Consider the following 18578-nt stretch of genomic DNA (forward strand, 5'->3'; position numbering starts at 1 on the left):
GAATCATACATTCATTTCACATGTTCAACAAATAACATAGAATAAATTAAAGAACAATGACTATCAGATTATTCTTTGTGTTTTAGCTGTAGATACCAGTTCCAGCAGTAAAAACTGCCCTCTCCAAGACATTGACCTGTTGTTAAGAGCAAAGCCCTGGTTTCAGTTCCTGACACAAGATTCTCATGCTGGAAAAGCCCAGCTAGTCATGAAATGGGGGGAAGGAATAATCACTGCTCCCCATCTGGAAATCCTGAGCACTCCCTTCAGGCCAGTGTTCTGGTGTACACACAGTCCATTGCCCATACAAGCAGATTGACCAAGATCATCTTTCTTAACCTGTGGGACATCAACATGCCAACCATTTCCTTGGTCAGTTGTGCAAAACTACTCTTGTCAGGACTGGAAAAGTTAAATTCAACCTTGTCTTGTCTAAATGGCACTCTAAGGCAAGAAATCCTCAAACCAACACTGAGCAAGAGAGAAGCGGCAAGAGAAAATGACAGGCAGAAATGGCACATGTACCTTCCTGATGTCTGTTTTGGCTTGCAAGCCCCAGCCTCGTGCCAGCGTGCGGAAGATCTGTACCTCGGGATACTGGCGCTTGGAGAAGCACTGGTTCTGGCAGCGCTCCCCGGCGGGACACACCATGGGGTGGCACTCGTAGAGCAACATGCGGTTGATGCACTCAGAGTCCAGGCCGCAGGGGTTTTCATCCGTGGGTTTGCAATTGCAGCGTGGGATCTCGGACAGGTCTGCAGTGAAGATCTGCACCTTCCCCACCGGCCGGTTCACCTTCAATGCACATGAAGGACATGAGCTCATGGGAACAACAGGCTATCCCAACAGGCGCTTCTATACTCAACCCTTGCCTACAAGCTGATGGGCTGCAGTGAGTTAGTTACAGCAAGGGGAAGAAGGACAAGTACAGGCACGCTGTCCTTCTGGGAACACTATTCCAAGAGGCAGAGGGTTAGAGGAAAGAGCTCAGGCAGATGCACGTTCCCCATTAGAATCACCTGGTGCAGTGTGTAATGTTACTCTGAAATGTGTTCCCCTCCCATCACCACTGTGCCCACATCCAGCTCAGGTGGCCCAAGGCTCTCACTTGGGCACACACCATACCTATGATCAACAAACCATTTTCTGCATCAAACTGCACCTTCTGCAGTCTGAGTGCCAGGTGCTTTTCCTTAGTGCCCTGTTTTTTTAATGTTACCTTCAAGCTGGTTTGTGCCCTCAGCTGGCACACCTTTGACAGAGGGCGTACCATTCAGTTACCTCCCTACCCAACTGTCCTGCAGATGTAAATGGAAGCCAAACCAGACAAGGCTGGGGTTGGAAGGCCCAAAGACGAGCTCAGAGTTAAGCCAAGGAGCTCTCTAAAAACCGCTCCAGAAGGAAGCAGAGTGCAGCACCAGGTGGAGAAGCGACTGGCGTGTCTGTGGCATGAGCTGGGTCCTTTGGGTTTGGTTAAAGGCAGCGAACGCTGAAAGGCAGGCAACAGAGAGTCAGGACTTTGGAGAGAGACACTGAAGACAAGCTCCTTGCTGTTCTTTCCCCAGATGAGCCATCAGCTCACTTTCCTCTCACAGAACATGAAAGGAAGGGATCATTTAGCAAAACTATTCCAGCCCCCCGTATAATTTATCTAGTCCCACCCATGGAGCAGAGTTTTCACACTGATAGCCTGCCTGAGACTGGCTCAGTCCTGATTCTCCTCCTTCGTTTAGAAGCAAACCAAGCAGAAATCCCTCATTAATCTCTTCCAACACAGTCTCCCCACTTCCTCCTAGTACTGCTTCCCACCTCAGACCCTCCTTGTCACTTATGTTCTTCTCTGCTGCTTCCCATCTCTTAGCCAGACTCATCATCCCATTAAGAGTGGTGAGACTCACAGGATTAGGCCAGTCCACCACTGGCACTGCCATTCCACACATGCCCAGCATGCCTGCCCTATGCTCTGAGGCACTGCCAGAACAAAACCAGCTCCAAACCAGGGTGATGCTTAGACTAGTCACAACCCTGACAGGATGAAGGATCCAAAGTGTATTTTGCAGCAGCCTGCCATGTTGACACTCCTTGGTATGGAGCCCAAGGTGCTGATCTTCTTAAAAAAACAGGACAGGAGTGGACACAACCAGCTTCAGTCATTCCACCCTGAACCCCTCTCCAGTTCACCATCTGCTCCTGTAAACTGCTTTGCTTTCATCAGAGAGACAAACAGCTTGCACCCAGACCTCAGAAGAGCTGCCATGACTAATGACCACAACCATTATTATTTATATAAAAGGGTATTTCAAAGGCTCCAAACTGCTTCCAAAGTTCCTTCATGTTGCAGCCAGAGACAGGCCTAAAAATAGCTATAATGAGAAACTACTTCCTCCACTGAAACTGCCTGGTCCATACTGCTACCACAGCATTCAGCTGTGCTCTTTACGCTGCACAGTAACTTATGCATGATATACCTGCCTGCCTAGAAATCCTAACTAGACACAAAAAGTACCAGCAATCACTGAAGTTTCCAGTTTGCCACATAAAGTAGAGAAAGAGCAGTCAGAGGCAATGAAAAAAGAACAGAGTCACTGAGTCAATGGGCTTCTGGTCAGTCAGGACCCACATCTCAAGCACAGGTACCTGCTCGGCCCCAGCTCTCCTGTCCAGTCACCTCCACCCTGCAGGAATTCTATTGCTGTTCTTATTATAACTCAAAACACAGCTCTTAACATGAACAGCTCCCCAAAACTGAGGAAAAGTGTTAATATTCCAGCACGTACAGCCACTTTGGCATTTCTGTTTAGTTACCATCTGATAGATATAAAAGAAGATAGATAAGATATATATAAAAGAATAGCAGAGATGATGCAAGACACTGTGTGTTACCACCCTCCATGCAGCTTTGCTGCACTGCTCCCTGACTGCCTCCTGTCCTGCACCACCTGGTTTGCACACCCTGCCTTCAGCAGCATGGAGCACTTGAGCATATTAAGCATTATCAGTATTCTTCCAAGTTCTTGAGGTAGAGAGACACTTTTACACCACAATTGACATGGATTACACAGACATGTCCAGATATGTTCCAGTAAATGAGAGCACCTCTGTTACTGGCGCCCAGCTTGCTGCAGCTCTGCACATACATGAACTGGAGTTGGGAGGACAACTGAGGATGCCAAGAGGATCAAAGTAACCTTCAAATACAGCCACACACTCAAAAGACCCAAACAGTACAAATGTTTCTGTATACCTGTAAATCACCCGCACCGACAGCTTCTCTTCCACACCTGCCCCCCTCAACCTCCCCTCACCTTGATGTGTTTGTAGGGAGGAGGTTTCTTGTCATTCTTTTTGTCTTCCTGAAGCTGTCTCAGTTCTTTCTGTGCCTTCAACTCTTCAAATCTCACAGCAGCTTCTTGAAGAGCTAAGTGAGAGAACAGGCTGTGTTAGAGAACTCCCTCTGCTCACACAGAGCTGGGTAGTCACCACCATCCTGTGCTCATAGTTCCACAAGCAAACCAGCCTGGCTCTGTACTCCAGAGGCCAAGGCTCACTAGAGGGGGATGAAGAAAAGGCTAAGTCAGAGACCTGCCCATGGGTGACAAACCATCCCAACTGTTTGCTATCTTTGCCTGCTGTCTTGGGCAGAGGTGCCAGGCAGCTTCATTCACAACTCTCAAGAGTATTTTTGTACGGAGATAATGACTGTATTAGATAGAGGGAAGCTGATAAAGCAAGCAGTTCACTCGGATTTTAAGAGGTTATGTTAGAGCTGGAGATGCATTTGAGATCTGCACACCCTTCTTCCCCTCTGCGAGTCAAACAAACATTCTGAGTGTGCTGGATGACACAAGCAGCAGCTCATTCTACAAGTTTAATTTCACTTCAGTTATAAGAAGACATTTTCCTCTGTTACAAGAATGCCACTTCTATGCATGGGATTGAAGAGGAAAACACCATGTACTTCTTTGGATAAAAAAAGTTACCTTTCTTGTATATGCCATCCACGCCCTTTCCCATCTTGTCTTTGCTGCTGACATCACCTTCCATGTAAGGGAACACACGAGCCTGGTGGGTCCACAGGTAATCCTTGGAGCCAAAGAACAGCACAGGGAACTCACCAATGTCATGCTTCATTTTCTGAATGTTGACAGGAATTGTCCTAGGATGGCAAATCTCAGCTGGCCACCACCTGCAACACAGGGAAGGGCAGATGAAACCTCTGGCCTCTCCACTTCCAGCCACCTCAGAAGTATGCTACTGCATTGGAGACATGGGAAAGTCTGTGTGAGGGCTACCAGCAAGGCCCTCCTTGTGGGGAGATAGGAGGCCACTGGAGGAGGAAAGCTCACATTTTACCAGCTATGTGCATGCAAAAAAGCCAGAGGCTGCTGCACTGAACCCTGTAGAGATGAGCAGCTTCTCACCTCAGTCACCATGAGCGCTGCATGAAGAAGGGATGGGGACAAGTCTGTTCTACCTTCACCTACCTGTAGCGCCCAACTTTCACCCAGACTACTTCTTTGTAGTGTGGCTTTTTGCCTGCCTTGCAATCATTACAATACCAGCTTCCCTCTGGCATCTCAATGTTTAGACACTCACGATGAAACGCAGCCGGGCATGACTCGCAGCATAAAAGGCTGCCCCCTGCAAACAGAAGAAGGAGGGATTTATCAGTCACTGTGCAGAAGCCTTGGATTCAACACTTCCAGACAGACACAGCTGGAGAAAACGAATTATGCTCTCCTGCAAGCTCTTTTCAGTGTTGGGTCCCATTCATGCAACAAAAAGAACCTTTCTAAGGATGCAGAAAAGGTCCTAGCCTGAAGTTGGACGTAAGACATGGATGGATGGGAAGGCAGTCTGCTCTCTGCAGTTCTCACTGCCACACTCTGGCTGGGAAACCCTTCTGCCCTCTCTGATGAATTCCTGTCAGGGCATCCCTTGGTGACACAGGACCCAGCACAGACAATCTCACCTTCTGAGCAGACAAAGCACCAGCTGACGTTGACGTGCTCGTGGTTCCGGCAGCCCCTCCGCGCGGTGAAGTGGTTGGGGCAGATGATGCTGTTGGAGGCGAGGACCACGGAGCCCGCAGCGAGGCAGAAATCGTTGGAGTGATACGCGACCGGACACCTCACACAGCGCATCAAGCGACCTGGCAGCAGAACATGCCAGAACACAGTGAACCTCCAAAGGAGGAGGAGCCTACAAACACTAGACCCTATTTATACCTAAACCCAGAATGAGCTTTGGAAAAGGAAGCTGACCTTTAATTTTTATAGGCCATCTGTGACATACTCACTAGATTCCTATTAAATTATTTAATATAACATAACATATATAAATATTTAATATATATCTGTATGTAACATAGATAAAATTGTATTATTTACAAATAAAAAACCTCCTGCATGCTGTACAGAAACAGTTCAAGAGTTCACAGACTGGGACTGCTTCCTATCATAGACAAATAATTACCAAATCAGCTCAGACAGTAATTACAGAGGGGGTGTTCCAAGTGCTTAGCTGCACATAATGAAATCAATCCACGTAGCTTCTGAAAACATCAGCACTCATCTCTTTACTTTATCAGATTTTACCCTGAAATTCCAGAACTTCCAGGCAATGCAGACTTGCCTACAGGCCTCATTTATGCAAGGTTTGAGAGCCTGTTTTCAGTTCCTCACAGCAGACTATAAACAGGAAGAAGAGGTGGGAGAAAAGGGGTATTTGTGACCACCAAGAAGCAGCAGCCAGTCAACAAATGTTCAGTGGGGAAGTGGCCAGCTATGGGCTGCGGGCTTTAGGCCTTGGTGTTGTTTTCTACACCAAATACTGATATGTGGGGCAAAAAAAGGCAACTTTAACACAGATCCTGAGGATAAAAATAGAGCTGGTTGTATTGTCATTTGTCTTAAGATACCAAGGATTTAAAGAAAGGCAGCTCTAAAAGCAAACATAAATGACAATCACATAAAAGTTTCAAGTTTAATCCTGTGAGATAAAGGTCAAGGTATTGCTGCAAACAGCTCAAACAAATGTTTGCCTGGGAAGCTTAGTCCAAGGGTGTCATTACTGCAAGACGAAAGTTTACATAAAAAGAGAACAAGAACAATCTCATAGTTTGCCCTGCACTGCACTCGATGCTGCTGCGTTGGCAGCCAGTGCTGCTGAGAAAGGCACTGTCTGCAGCACGGGCACAGTGAGAAGCAGGTGGGAGAAACACAAATGTGTCCGTACAGCTACGGAGTTTTATTCAAAAACCCAGCAAGGCACACGCCGTGGCTGGGCACGCAGAAATCCACAGGAATCCGAGCCTCTGGACAGCGTGAGAACATTCCAGTGGCCATATCCGACCACAAGCAGTGCTGCTGAGCAGCCACCTCCTTCCACTCCCCTGGGAGAAGCTATTCCTCAGCAAACAACGTTGTGGCAAGTACAGAAAGGCAACATAAAGAACTAGTGAACAGGGTAACTTCATAGTGGACATAAAACGAATCAAAAATGTTTAACTGAACCCCCCAGACCACCCTGTAAGACTCAGGTACCTTTAGACGCAGAGATGTTTGCTGGGTTAGCAGCATGGCAGGTCATGCAGATGTGCAGGGAGCAGCGGAAGCCCTTGTTCTGCATGACTGTGGGAGGGTATTTCTGTATGCAGGCTTCGTGGTAATACTTCCCACAGAGGGGCAGCAGGCACCGCTTCACATCCTCCCCACAGCTCTTGCACACAAAGCAGGTGTGGACACCTGGAGAAAGAGAACACACTGGTCACACAGAAAGGCTGAGTACCTGATGCTTCCACCAGGCTGCGTAATAGCACAGCACAACTTCCCAGCCTGGCTGCACCCATTCCAGAGTACAGCTCTCTGCAGCAGGCTGGCTTTGCCTCACAGCTGCAATTAAACTCCAGATTGAAAAAAATATTATAGCTGTGACTTCAGGCCAGGGAAGAAGAATAAAATCAAAAATCAACAGCCCTACTCTGTCATTTCCAGCCCACATCAGACTCATTCTCCCCACCAGCCCCTCTCCCTAGTCTCAGATAAGAATTTCCCTCTCTTCTTCCTACCAGATCCTGGACATTCACTTCTTTGCACCCCACATGTCTGAATCAACACTAAGACCAGTTAATATTTGAAGCCATTATTAATGGCTTCAAAATGAAAGAGTAGGTTTAGATTTTATATTAGGAACAAATTTTTGGCTGTAAGGGTGGTGAGGCACTCACCAGGGAACAAGTAGCCCAGAGAAGCTGTGGCTGCCCTATCTCTGAAAGTGTTCAAGGACAGGTTGAACAGGGCTTGGAGCAACCTGGTCTAGTGGAAGTTGTCCCTGCCAACAGCACAGGGTGGAACTGGATGATCTTTAAGGTCTCTTCCAATCCAAACAATTCTATGATTTCAATTAGAAAGTCATTATCAGGCCAATACCCAAGAACTGAGCTGGTTAGCAGCTCTGCTGCAGGAACAGCCTTCCAGCCAAGGAAGCACTAGGTGAGCCCACAGCAAGCACCGTGAAACTGCACACACAGAAGCTGCCATACCTGTGGAACACTCATTGCAGATGAATTTGCCCTTTGGCATCTCAGAGAGCCCAAGGCACTGCAGGTGGAAAGCACCACAGCACTGTGCCTCACACAGCAACAACTCCCCTGGCTTCTCACAGATCTGTGGGGAAAGAAACACAGCTCTGAGTAACCTCCTTCCCAGACAGCAACAATCCATGTGGTGGCCAGAACTGCCAGCAGAGACCCCTGCAGAAAAATGCTTCATTTTCTTTGTGTCAGTGAGTTCAGGTAATTTGGATATTCCCACTGCCAATTGGCAACCAGTCCCTGATACCATGCATTGGCTAAAATGAATCCTACATTGGTCACGCCTCCCTAGAACATGTGAAGTTTAGTAGAAAGAAAGGCTACTGCAGAGGAAAGGCTCAAAACAGAACGCAAAAACTTGATTAATTCCACCATAAGCACACCTTGAGGCTACCTGGGCTTACCTAGGGTACCAGTGTGCCCCAGAACTTATACAAAAACAATTCAGAGTGGCGAAGTTTCAAAGAGATTTCTTAAGAACACTACCTGACACACATTCTCCTTGAGAGCTGCTCCTCCTCCACGCTCCCCCTGGATCTTTTTGGATGAAGGCACTCCATGGTCGTTCTCTGACCCCTCTTCGTTACCCTCTTTAGGGCTTGCAGCTGTCCCATGAACTGACGTCTCCCCCTTTAAAAAGAAATCCAGAATCAGGGTTGTCAGGAGTTCCTGTGCTGGCCTGGAAACTACAAATTCAGCCATTAGGCACATAATAGGTTTGGCAGTTGGTCTCTGCATGTCACCCACCCTGGAGAGAACATCCCCCATGCAGTTCCATCAAAAGACTTACACAAACGAAGGGGTTTTTAGTTTACTAGATGATTGAAAAATACACACTCAATACAATTATCTCCACGTATCCTAAACCATGTAAAATACAGGCACAAAGGTACTCAAGGCCTGGTATGAACTTTATGATCCTTGTGGGCCCCTTCCAGTTTAGCCCTCTTGGGTATAGTCTAGGGCACACTTCAGTGATCTCACCAGCCCCAGCTGCCAGTGGTACACATCCCAAGTGGGTACAACTTAAGGGCAATTAATTCTGCACCAAAGTGATGCCTTTAGGTAAGTGCTTTGACCCAGAACATTTTGAGGACTCTGCCACTTTTTAATATCCCAGCTCACTGCAATTAGCTGAGTGAGACCAGTGCATAGCTGTCAGTTCCTTCTTGGGGTCACCAAGCTGTACCCACTGTACACACAGACACAAACTGTACACTTGAGAGACCTTGTGAGGAATTCAAGCTGCTGGCAGAGGCAGTAGCTGTCACTCCCACAACTCAAGCCTGCTTAGTGCAGGGTGTCCAGCTAATGATCACAAGAGGGAGCTTTACACCACTTTCTGTATGGAAAAGCCTGAGTTGAGCTACTAAAGCTTGTAAGCTGAACTGAATGCCACCTGAACACATTGTAAGACTGGGTAAAGCAAGGACATAAAGATTTTCTCAAGTTTAGAGTTGGAAAAACCTGGAGCTGATATTTTGTTTTAATGATGCTTCCTTTGCTTGGGATTGTTGTTTATCTTCCCCATTCCCTAAGTGTAGCAGTATGATTTTATCTGGGGACATTTTAAAGCCATGTGAATTCTGTGGAACAATAATGCACAGGTGCACAGAGCACACAATACCAAGACAAATGGTCTAAATTGCCTTTATTGAGCAAAAACCAAACAACCAACAAAAATACAAAGTCTCAGCTACAAACTACTGCCAGTCCAACATCCTTTATGGAGTACAGCCTTACAGGCTATCATCACAGCCTTGCTGGAAGGGCTGGCAGTGATGCAGTCTGTGGGAATACTGCTAAGGAACACATAAGCTGCTGCCACCCTACCACACAGCCCTGGCAGAGGGAAGGGAAAGGTCTCTACAGCACTGACAAATAGACCATTTAAGAACACAACAGTCACCTTTGCCTCTATACGCCTCTTCTCAAGCTAAGTGCTACAATACCTCTGCTCCTGCAGTTGTATTTCTGCTATAAATTATGTGGTCTGCTGCAAGGCAGCTCTCTGGCCCAAACACACACTTTGGCTCCTGGAATGCTCCAGGAGCAGCACTAGTGACCAGTGCTCCAAGGACAGCTTACAGCTCAGGTCCTCCTATTCCTACACAGGTGCTCCCTCTTCTGCTCAGCCCTGCAGTGACCTCAGGTTTTCAGGGGTAACAGAATCACATAATATGCCATGTTAGAAGGGACCCACAAGGATCATCAAGTCCAACTCTTGGCCTTTCACAGGACCATCCCAAAGAGTCACACCATGGGTCATTGTAATGGACAACAAATGCAGGGTTAATCAGCTACTGTGATGGGTAAACAATGTCAGCTATAGCTTCTGCCTGTGCTGGGGCCCCAGAGTTACAGACACAGTTAGCTCAGTCCCTCTCACGGTCATTGAGGTCCCTGTCAGGAGGGGCAGGGTGCTGGTAAACAAGCACCATACATCATGTGGTCAGTGGCACCAGCTTCCCACTGTAGCTAAGGCTTCATGGTAGCATTTTGAAAGCAGGGGGACATACTCAGATTTGCTACAGGCAGAGGAATGTGGGATTTAGAATTGGTTCGACTTTCCCTCCTCCTGGTCACTCTCTCCCATGGCTAAAAGACCACAGAGACCCACAGCTGCAGGACTCTGGTTTGAACCCTGATGGCCACGTTTCATGTGTTAATGAAATGGGAGAATAAAATGGATTGAGGAGTCTTAGAATACTAATCAGCAACTCCTTTCTCCAGATCCGAAAGCATTTGCTAGCAGCAATGTTACCTTAACAACTAGGCTCGTGCAGTCCAGTGTGGCACAGCATGTTCTAGTGTTGCTCTGTCAGCCTAAACCCATCCAATTCAGCTCTGAAAACAGCTGGCCAATCCACACATTCCACACGCCAGGATCTCAGCCTTATTCGAATACTGTGCCCAGTACTGAACAGGGAAGGGAGTATCAGAGCTAGGCAGGATGGGCAGGGCCCACCCTTTGTGAACAGGTAGAAGAGGATCTCCCCTCATGGCCATCACTCAAAAGACCTGTCACTGTTGCCCCTCCTTCCCCTGGCCAGCACGAGCACTGCAACATTACAAATCTACACACCTCCTGCAAAAAGAAGGGCTCATCCCAGGTCTTCTTTCAGAGCTATCCCTGCTGCTGTGTTCGGCACATCCTCAAAGCCTGGCCTGTTCTTTGGCACAGCCTGACCTTGGCTTACAACCTTGACAACCATTTCAACAGCACTTTCTGTCCCTTTCTCTGTCTCTTGCTGCCCTGATGTTGTAAATTTGAGCTCCTGGCTCCACAGACAGGCAAGGACAGAGAAAGCTGCTTAGCTCAGCCTAGGCTGACAAGCTTTCCTCTGCCCTCTTTTCCCTGGCAGGCAGCTGGATCCAAGGGTTCACTGCACTGTATCATCAGACCATCTATTTCTTCTAGCACCACTGAGCAAAAAGTGGAGCTCCTTGCCTGGTGTGTGCAAAGTCACTGAGGGACCAGCACGGTCCCACTTCCACCTGGAAGCACAACTGCATGTCCACAGCACCCCAATATTCACCAGAATCCATGCATTCATCCAAGGCAAGGCATGAACACTCTCACCACAGCAGCTCATGAGACACAATCACACAGAAATGGATGCTGGCAAAGGTGCCAAGCACTGACATTTCTTTTTGGCATGGTTCACAACATAATTAACTTCCAAGTACTCAATGCAGTTGTCTAAGGCTGGAGGCAGTTAAGACTGGGCTTTCTCTGCAGTGAGTGGTGGGTGCAGGATTCCAAGCCATGGCCTAGATCTTTGCTGCTCTGAACTGCCCCTCTTTTCACAGCGAATTTGCTGCCTCAGAGTTCAGTCAGTCATCTAGCACGGACTTAACTGCAGACAGTGTTACCTGTTCTTCCAGCACTGCTGAAGACATTTGTACAAGCTGTTTTGAAACATGATTCCAGATGAGCACACTTCACTAAGAGCACTAACACCAGCACAGGAAGGCTTCCATGGCCCAAGGGTATTATCCCAATTTATCTTTGGGAAATTAGAAATGCCCTTTCCAAAAAGCAGTATGGTGGTTCGAACTGTTCAAAGTGTTGCAAGGTTTTTGTTCTCCTGGATGCTGCGTAACAACGACAAATACAACAATATGTATCTAAAATTAGCTCCTAAAATACATACTGACTATCCTGCCTGCTGCTGAACCTGGGCCACTGGAAGTGGGAGGCGACAGTGAGAAGACCAGGTGTCCTGCCTCTCTCAGAAGTCTTGCTTCCCCTACCTGGCTCATTCCTAAAAGGCAAAATATGCTTGTCAGAGATATTTGTACACTGCTGGGATGCAGTCGGAGGTTGTTGCTCCAGTTACCCCTTTCTGCTGGATGGCAGAATGTAATCAGAGGCTCTTCTGAACAGCTGTTCCCCCCAGCTCCCTCAGTGAGGTTCTTGGCTCATCCGGACATGCAGGTACAAGAAGGAGGAGCTGAAGTCTGCTGCTAGTGGTTCATACTGGTGCACGAAAGGGCAAGATTCCCACCATCACCACCAGAAAAGACCTTTTACAGCAGGTTGATTTTCTGAGATGCAAACCAAGACACCAGGCAAATCCTGCTTCCATCAGTTCAGAACAGCACCTCCTCTGGAGATTTAGTTTAGTTCAGAAAACCAGAGCCCAGCCAATCACTCATCACAAAATAGCTACTAAATCAAGGTGGTATCTTATGCCTAACCCAAGCTGCATCACTGGGACAAAATCCCAAGTGATAGGCCAGCCAGCCAAAGATGCCTGGGCTCTGCCAAGTGCCCTGGGAAGTAGTAGACAAGTTATAGGGACAACAGCATGTAGGAAGACCATGCAAGTACCTCAGAGTGTGGAGTCTCCCCCAGCCCCTCCTCATTTTTCTCCTTCTTGGAATGGACTGCAGCAGAGGTATGGCGCTGTCTCTTCCGCTTCCGCTGTTTTTCCAAGAGCTTTTCAGAAGCTGGGATGCAACAGAAAGACCATTCAAGGAAAATGCACAAGTAATTCCCTTGCTACAGGTGACACCAGCAAGTTCTACACCCTTTTTGAGAGTTTTGGGCTCTATATTCTTCGATGGACTAAGGAATACCAGCCTCCAGGTACTCTGTCCTCTGCCCTGCAGCCTTCAGAGGAAGCAGCTCATACTGGTTTAAGATCCTTTTGCTGGGATCCACAGCAAAAAGTAAGAAATGGTACCAACACCAAACTTACATTGCCAATCAAATGTTCATTACTACCTTCTCCTGCACTACAGCAAAATCCTTCTCATTCTGATACTAATGGTAACAGCATGGCATCAGGCAAAAGAGACAGCATGTTGCTACAGGACTTGTAGCTCCCTTCAAGCACAGACTTATCAATGAGAAGTAAATGGCTTCTCACAGAAATATGGCTACACTCCTCCAATTTCCAGAGAGAAATCAAAAGCATAACTATACTGGGGAGAACAATCTCGGTACCTCTTCTCATGTGTCACTGCCCAGGCAAGCACCCAGAATACCAAGTTCCTACACACACAGTGCCATAGGCACTGACCCAAATGTCACCAACAGCCTTCCTCACCATTCCTGCCTTCTCTTACCTTCTCCCATGTCCTGGAAGTGGGCTGGTGAGTAGAGCTCAGAGCTGTCGCTCTCTAAAGGGCCAGTACCCTACAAACACACAGGAAAGTCAAGTCACCAGATGCAGAACAGAGATGTGCACTCCTCAGCCATTCAGCCTTTATGAACGACTGCAACACATAACTTACAGTTCAGGTCATGAATTCATCAGTCGTTAAGAGATTTTATAAGAAAGCATTTGTTTTATGTGTGTGATAGATCCCACATATAAAGGTCAGTCTCTGGGCAGGGAGAAATGCTGAGTCTGCTCCTTTGTCTTGTGCTCACCAGCACCGTCCACTGTTTGCTGAGCTCTCCCAAAAAGGCTGCAAACCCCTGTAAGGTGCTGGGAAGAGAGACTCTTCTGGCTTTACACTTTTACAGAGCTTAAGACTGGAATACACCAACCTCTGCATTACTGCAATCGTGGTATCTGTACTAAAACTGTGCCACACGGAAAAAAATGAAAGAAGGAAGTGTTATTATTCTACCTTAGAACAGTGGCAAGAAGTCTCATGCACATACAGCACATGAAATAAATGTAAGTTGCTTTTTTCCAAACCATATCACTGAGTATTGAGTGAGGAAGGGTAGCATTTTCTCTAAAAATGTGAATGAAGCACTGTATCCTACCCATGGCCTACATCCTGCTACAAGCTCTACACTCATGCACCAGCTCACTTGGGAAGGAAACACTGTTCAAAGGAAATCTGATGGAAAAGGACAAAGCCTTAGGTTCAAGCTCAAGCTACACTGCAACATGACAGAAAGCCTCTGCACAGAACACTTCTCCTCACACATTCCCAGGCAGCAACCGGATGACTTCTTTTCCCCAAAAATCAATAAAGAAAGAAGACTTTAACAGCCAAAACTACCTAATCCCCCTGCAAGTGGGGAGGGATGGGGAACAGTGGATTTCATCATAACAAAGCAACTAATACCTTTGGGAAGGGTGGACCTTTGCTCCTGGGTCACAGCCAACAGAAAACCACATCCCATTGCACTGTGTCTCACTCAGCAGTGTCTGCTGTCTAGGCTTGTTTTCTACCAGGTTTTCAAAAGTGCTGGAAGGAAAATACCTTCTTTTGGGGAGTCCACTCCTCCTTCTTTGGCATAAAGGCAGTGTCCAAATCATTGGATTCCAAGAGCTTTTTAGTGGGCTTCCTTTGACGTTTGCCTTCGAAGTTCCCTGCAAGGAAATCCTTCACATCAGATAAATGAGGGTTTTCTTCTCTTTAATCAGATTAAGACCATTAAGTAAATATAAGTGAACCGTTCAAAACAATCTGCTTCACCCTGTCTTTGGGATCATAAGCTCCTTGGGCAGAGATGCCAATTACCTTTCTATACACCTTCAATAAAAACGGACCTCAGCCTGCCATGACCCTCAGGCTCACCTCAATATGTAATACAAAAATCCACCCACAGAAGAGACACTATGAACTCACTGCCAGCAGGTAACACATCCTGGCAGCACAATTCAGATTGTAATTTCCCCAACACTTTAATCTGGCATAAGTCAGTCCTACCACTGACACAGCCCCACCTCCACTCCCATGCCCCTCACACCCACATTCACGCTGCTGTAGCAAACAGGTTGAGATCACAGTCCTTGTTAAAACTACTTGAGAAAAGACAGCCCAAAAAATATAGTATCACCTGCACCATTTCCTACTCAAATTTTCCATTTCTGTATGACATCCACAAGTTCCCAACAGTAATCCCTCTTCTCTCACACAGGACAGGCTAATTGATCTCCCAGTGATCATAATCCGTTTGCTTGGTTTAATTTTTTTGACTACAGGGCCTTTAGGACAGGAACACTGTTCCTTCCAAGTTAGCACAGCCAGAACACCAGGGCTTTAACTATGGACACGTCTTTGGATGCTACCACAGAATGAACATACTGCAAAGTAGACCCTGAGACTGACAGTGCTGGAAAGGTGAAAGGCCCTTCAGGTCACACTGACCTGACCCTGTGCACACAATGCCTCACTGGCACAGCCAAGGCCCTGACTTGCTGCTCACATAAGTCTGCAACAATTTCTACAGACATTTAGAACCTCCAAGGAAAAGGAGTCTTTCCAGAGGGAATTTTATATGACAACTCCTTGAGCTCACTAGGAGAGCAAAAGGACACCCCAAGAGCAAAAGCCTCAGCACAGCAATGTTCATCCAAAGAGACCTACAGGCTAAAGGAATGCCACTGTTAGGAAGCACACATGGCAAGGGCTCAGCAAAGGAGTTGTGGCTCTCCCCAGGTGGACCAAGGGGCATTCTGTGCCAGGACCTACAGAGGACAATCACACACTACAGAAAGCCAAAAGCAGCAGCTCCCTGGGTACCCTCCCTGAACCTGCCCTCTCCTCCTCCTAAGCACCAGAAAGAATCAGAGAATGAAGCAAAGCAAGAAACAGACCAACAGCCACCTTTTCACACTGACCCAAGCACCATTTCCCCCTGAACTTGTGACACTTTCACTTATGAAAGCAGAATCACACAACCTTCCACTGACCTGATTTCAGGAATCCCTCTTCTGTATCTGGAGAAGCAGAAACTTCAGAAACATCCGAGGCAGACAGCACCACCAGGTCTGGAATATGTGAAGGTCCTTCTGGAACTTGATTAGTGGGATCAGTGGAGTGGGATCCTAGTTCTGAGAAGGAACACTCTGCTTCAAGGATGGGAGGGGACTCTTTGGTTGAAGATGGAGTTGAAACCAAAGAACTTGGCCCCCGCTGGGTATCTCTGTCAGGACTGCACTGTGCAGGAAGACCTCCTTCAAATTCAGACCTCACCACAGAATTCACCTGGCATGGTGAAACATGTTGGTGAAAACATTCATCCTGCATGGCACTGCACACAGCAAGAACACTCAGCCACCAAGAACACAAACACATACAGACCAGAGCCCCAGAGCAATAACCACTAAGAGTACGTTGGCCTTCACCCACCTTTTGTAACTGCTCCTGGCTTTTCTTTGATTTTTTCTTGGGTGCAAACAAGTGATCATATTCTTCTGCATATTCCAGAAGCCGTTTACTTGGCTTTCTAAGGCGCTTCCTCTCTGAATGTGCTAAGAAAAAGGAAAGCAGCTTCAAGACTGTGTTTCTGAGATGATGAAAGAAAACACTCTCCTCACAATCTGTGGATAATGGTTGTTCCTGCCTTCTCCTCCAGAGGCTCCATGTGGGAAGAGCCAATACTTCTTTCTCTCAGACAGCCTTAAAATTTTTGAGCTTCCTATTTTCCAAAACCCTGACATGACAGGTGGGGTTTTTAAGGACCTAAGGTACTTGACACAGCTCAGGTTAAGAAATCAAAAACCATTAGACTGAAGGGTTCCTGAAATTCCCCCCAACAGCTCCCTACAAATTACATCTAACCTTTTTGCAGTACTTCTACCAAAACCAAAGACCTTTAGAAATCAGACTCTTTTGCTGTGTACCCAAAATGCTTTGGGTTTAGTGCAGCAGCACAGGAAAACACTGTTTTCCCATAACATAGTTCAGTCACTGATTTCACCAGTAACACTTAAAACTTAACTCCTTCCCTTCCCCTCCTCCCTGGCATTTTTTCATATACTACAAATTCCCATCTGCTACTGCAAGCTCATTTGTTGCTTTATTTATTCCTCAATGAGATCAGGGAGCCAGCAACTGCGAGCTCTTCAGAGCTCACCTCTTTTCTGTCTGTACAATGTGGCACCACCACAGAGCAACAGGTATTTCCTCAGCACAACCCTAACCACCCATGATACACCATCTCAACACCCCAACATAGAGCAAGCTCCCATAAAAGAGCCCTAACACTCTCCACTATCATTACTCAGCAAGCTGCAAAAGGAAGATTTACATCTTCTCCCTTTCCAGAATTGCTCTGACTTTTCTCCATTTTTTAGCTTTCAAAATCATTAAATAATACTGCTCAAAGATTTCTCCTAGTCATGGAAACATCTGCGGTCTCCTGGAAGTTTAAGAACAGTAAATACTCTCTTTGCTTCTTTTCATTTGTAGGAGGTGGCTTTTTCTTCTTTAAAACAGAAGCATTTTATAACAAAGCATTCCAGTGCAACACCTCAGAACAGGGATGTTGGACAAGACTACTGCACTTTATTGTGGTTTTGTGGTTAAACAAGCATGAAAATGTCAAGCTTGGCCAAATGAGAAGAAACAACTTTCACCAACACAGATATTTTCAGCCTCTATTAACACTCTGCACAGGTGTCTGGGTGAAACACACATTTCAGCACATAACCAGTTACAGGGTATCCTCTTCAGGATGCTATTTAGAGAACCAAAGCCAAGCAGCACACAGCGCTGTGCCAGAAGGGCTGGCTTAACTGCTGGTTTTGTTCTCAAAAGGGAATCCTGCACAAGAATCCCAAATGGAGTCTGATTGGCAGTGGCAAATACCATACCTGATGAAACTACTATCTGAAAAATTGTTTTATGTCAGCAAATCCCACTAATCTTCACTTCTGCCTTATTTGCTTTAAATCACATCACAAAGTTTCGAGCAAAAATATGCCAAGTGTTGCCATTAACTACAATAAAGACTTTATAGTTTGAACTTGGTGGGAATTGCACAGTTGTGACTGCAATCTGTTATGATCTCTTACACTGGAAGTGCCTGCTGCAGACATGGATGGGTCACATCTTCCTCAAAGCACTGGCAATCAGAGGAAACTCCTTCTCTTCTGCAAGTCAGTTCAGCTTCCAGCATCTCTCTCTACTTTCCAAGTATTTGGACTTGCCCAACATAAAGAAATGTTCTTTTCACAGCATTAGAGGTTTAGTCAGTACCACCACCACACTGCAGATGTTAAAGCAGCCCAAACAGCAGCTCCAGTGCCTTCCCATGGCACATCTGTCCACAAAAGACAGGTGTGCTAGGGGCTCGTGTGGTATTTAGGGCAGGGGAACTGGATTACCCAGGCCCCGACTGCAGCTGCACCCCTGTGTGCTGCACCAGGACAGTGTACTCTCCTCTCCACCACCACCACCTCGCCCAGGAGCCTGCTGCCCTCCTCTGCCACTACCCTCCTGATTTCACTGCCTCTCAGCAGCTCCTCTTCTCTAGCTCTCTCTGCAGACTTGTATCTTCATCTCACACAGCAACACTGCAAGATGCTTCAACTGCAAAGCCACCACGAAGCTGTGAGAACCCGGCTGGATCTCAGCGCGAAGGAGGAACTGGCTCCCCGGCTGTGACGCTCCTGCAGCAGAGACAGCCCAGAACTCTCTGTGTGGAGACATCAGTTCTCAGAGACACAGACTCAACCAGAGGAGTCAGTGAATGATCGAGCTGGTCATGATTTAAGACCAGAACTTTTACCCCTTGTGTTACACCCCGTGGGCTCTCTGTGCCTGCCGTGACTTGCCTTGA

General features: G+C 47.0%; 1 protein-coding gene across 4 annotated transcripts in view; it reads right to left on the reverse strand.

Moving 5' to 3' along the window:
• The window catches only part of NSD1 (nuclear receptor binding SET domain protein 1), a 61485-nt gene that overhangs the window by 16699 nt on the left and 26208 nt on the right, over window positions 1-18578 (reverse strand). For 3 of the 4 annotated variants that reach the window (XM_071569942.1, XM_071569943.1, XM_071569944.1), the window contains exons 6-18: window positions 16145-16266; window positions 15706-16000; window positions 14270-14379; window positions 13172-13241; window positions 12432-12550; window positions 8081-8224; window positions 7544-7667; window positions 6546-6746; window positions 4973-5152; window positions 4485-4641; window positions 3981-4186; window positions 3306-3418; window positions 526-795 (exon numbers count right to left, since the gene is read on the reverse strand). In XM_071569942.1, the coding sequence (XP_071426043.1) occupies window positions 526-795; window positions 3306-3418; window positions 3981-4186; window positions 4485-4641; window positions 4973-5152; window positions 6546-6746; window positions 7544-7667; window positions 8081-8224; window positions 12432-12550; window positions 13172-13241; window positions 14270-14379; window positions 15706-16000; window positions 16145-16266 (2111 nt within the window). The remainder of the gene's footprint in view (window positions 1-525; window positions 796-3305; window positions 3419-3980; window positions 4187-4484; window positions 4642-4972; window positions 5153-6545; window positions 6747-7543; window positions 7668-8080; window positions 8225-12431; window positions 12551-13171; window positions 13242-14269; window positions 14380-15705; window positions 16001-16144; window positions 16267-18578) is intronic. The other variant, XM_071569940.1, reaches the window with a different exon arrangement.

This window comes from Pithys albifrons, chromosome 15 (genome assembly GCF_047495875.1).
Source record: "Pithys albifrons albifrons isolate INPA30051 chromosome 15, PitAlb_v1, whole genome shotgun sequence".
Lineage (NCBI taxonomy): Eukaryota > Metazoa > Chordata > Aves > Passeriformes > Thamnophilidae > Pithys > Pithys albifrons.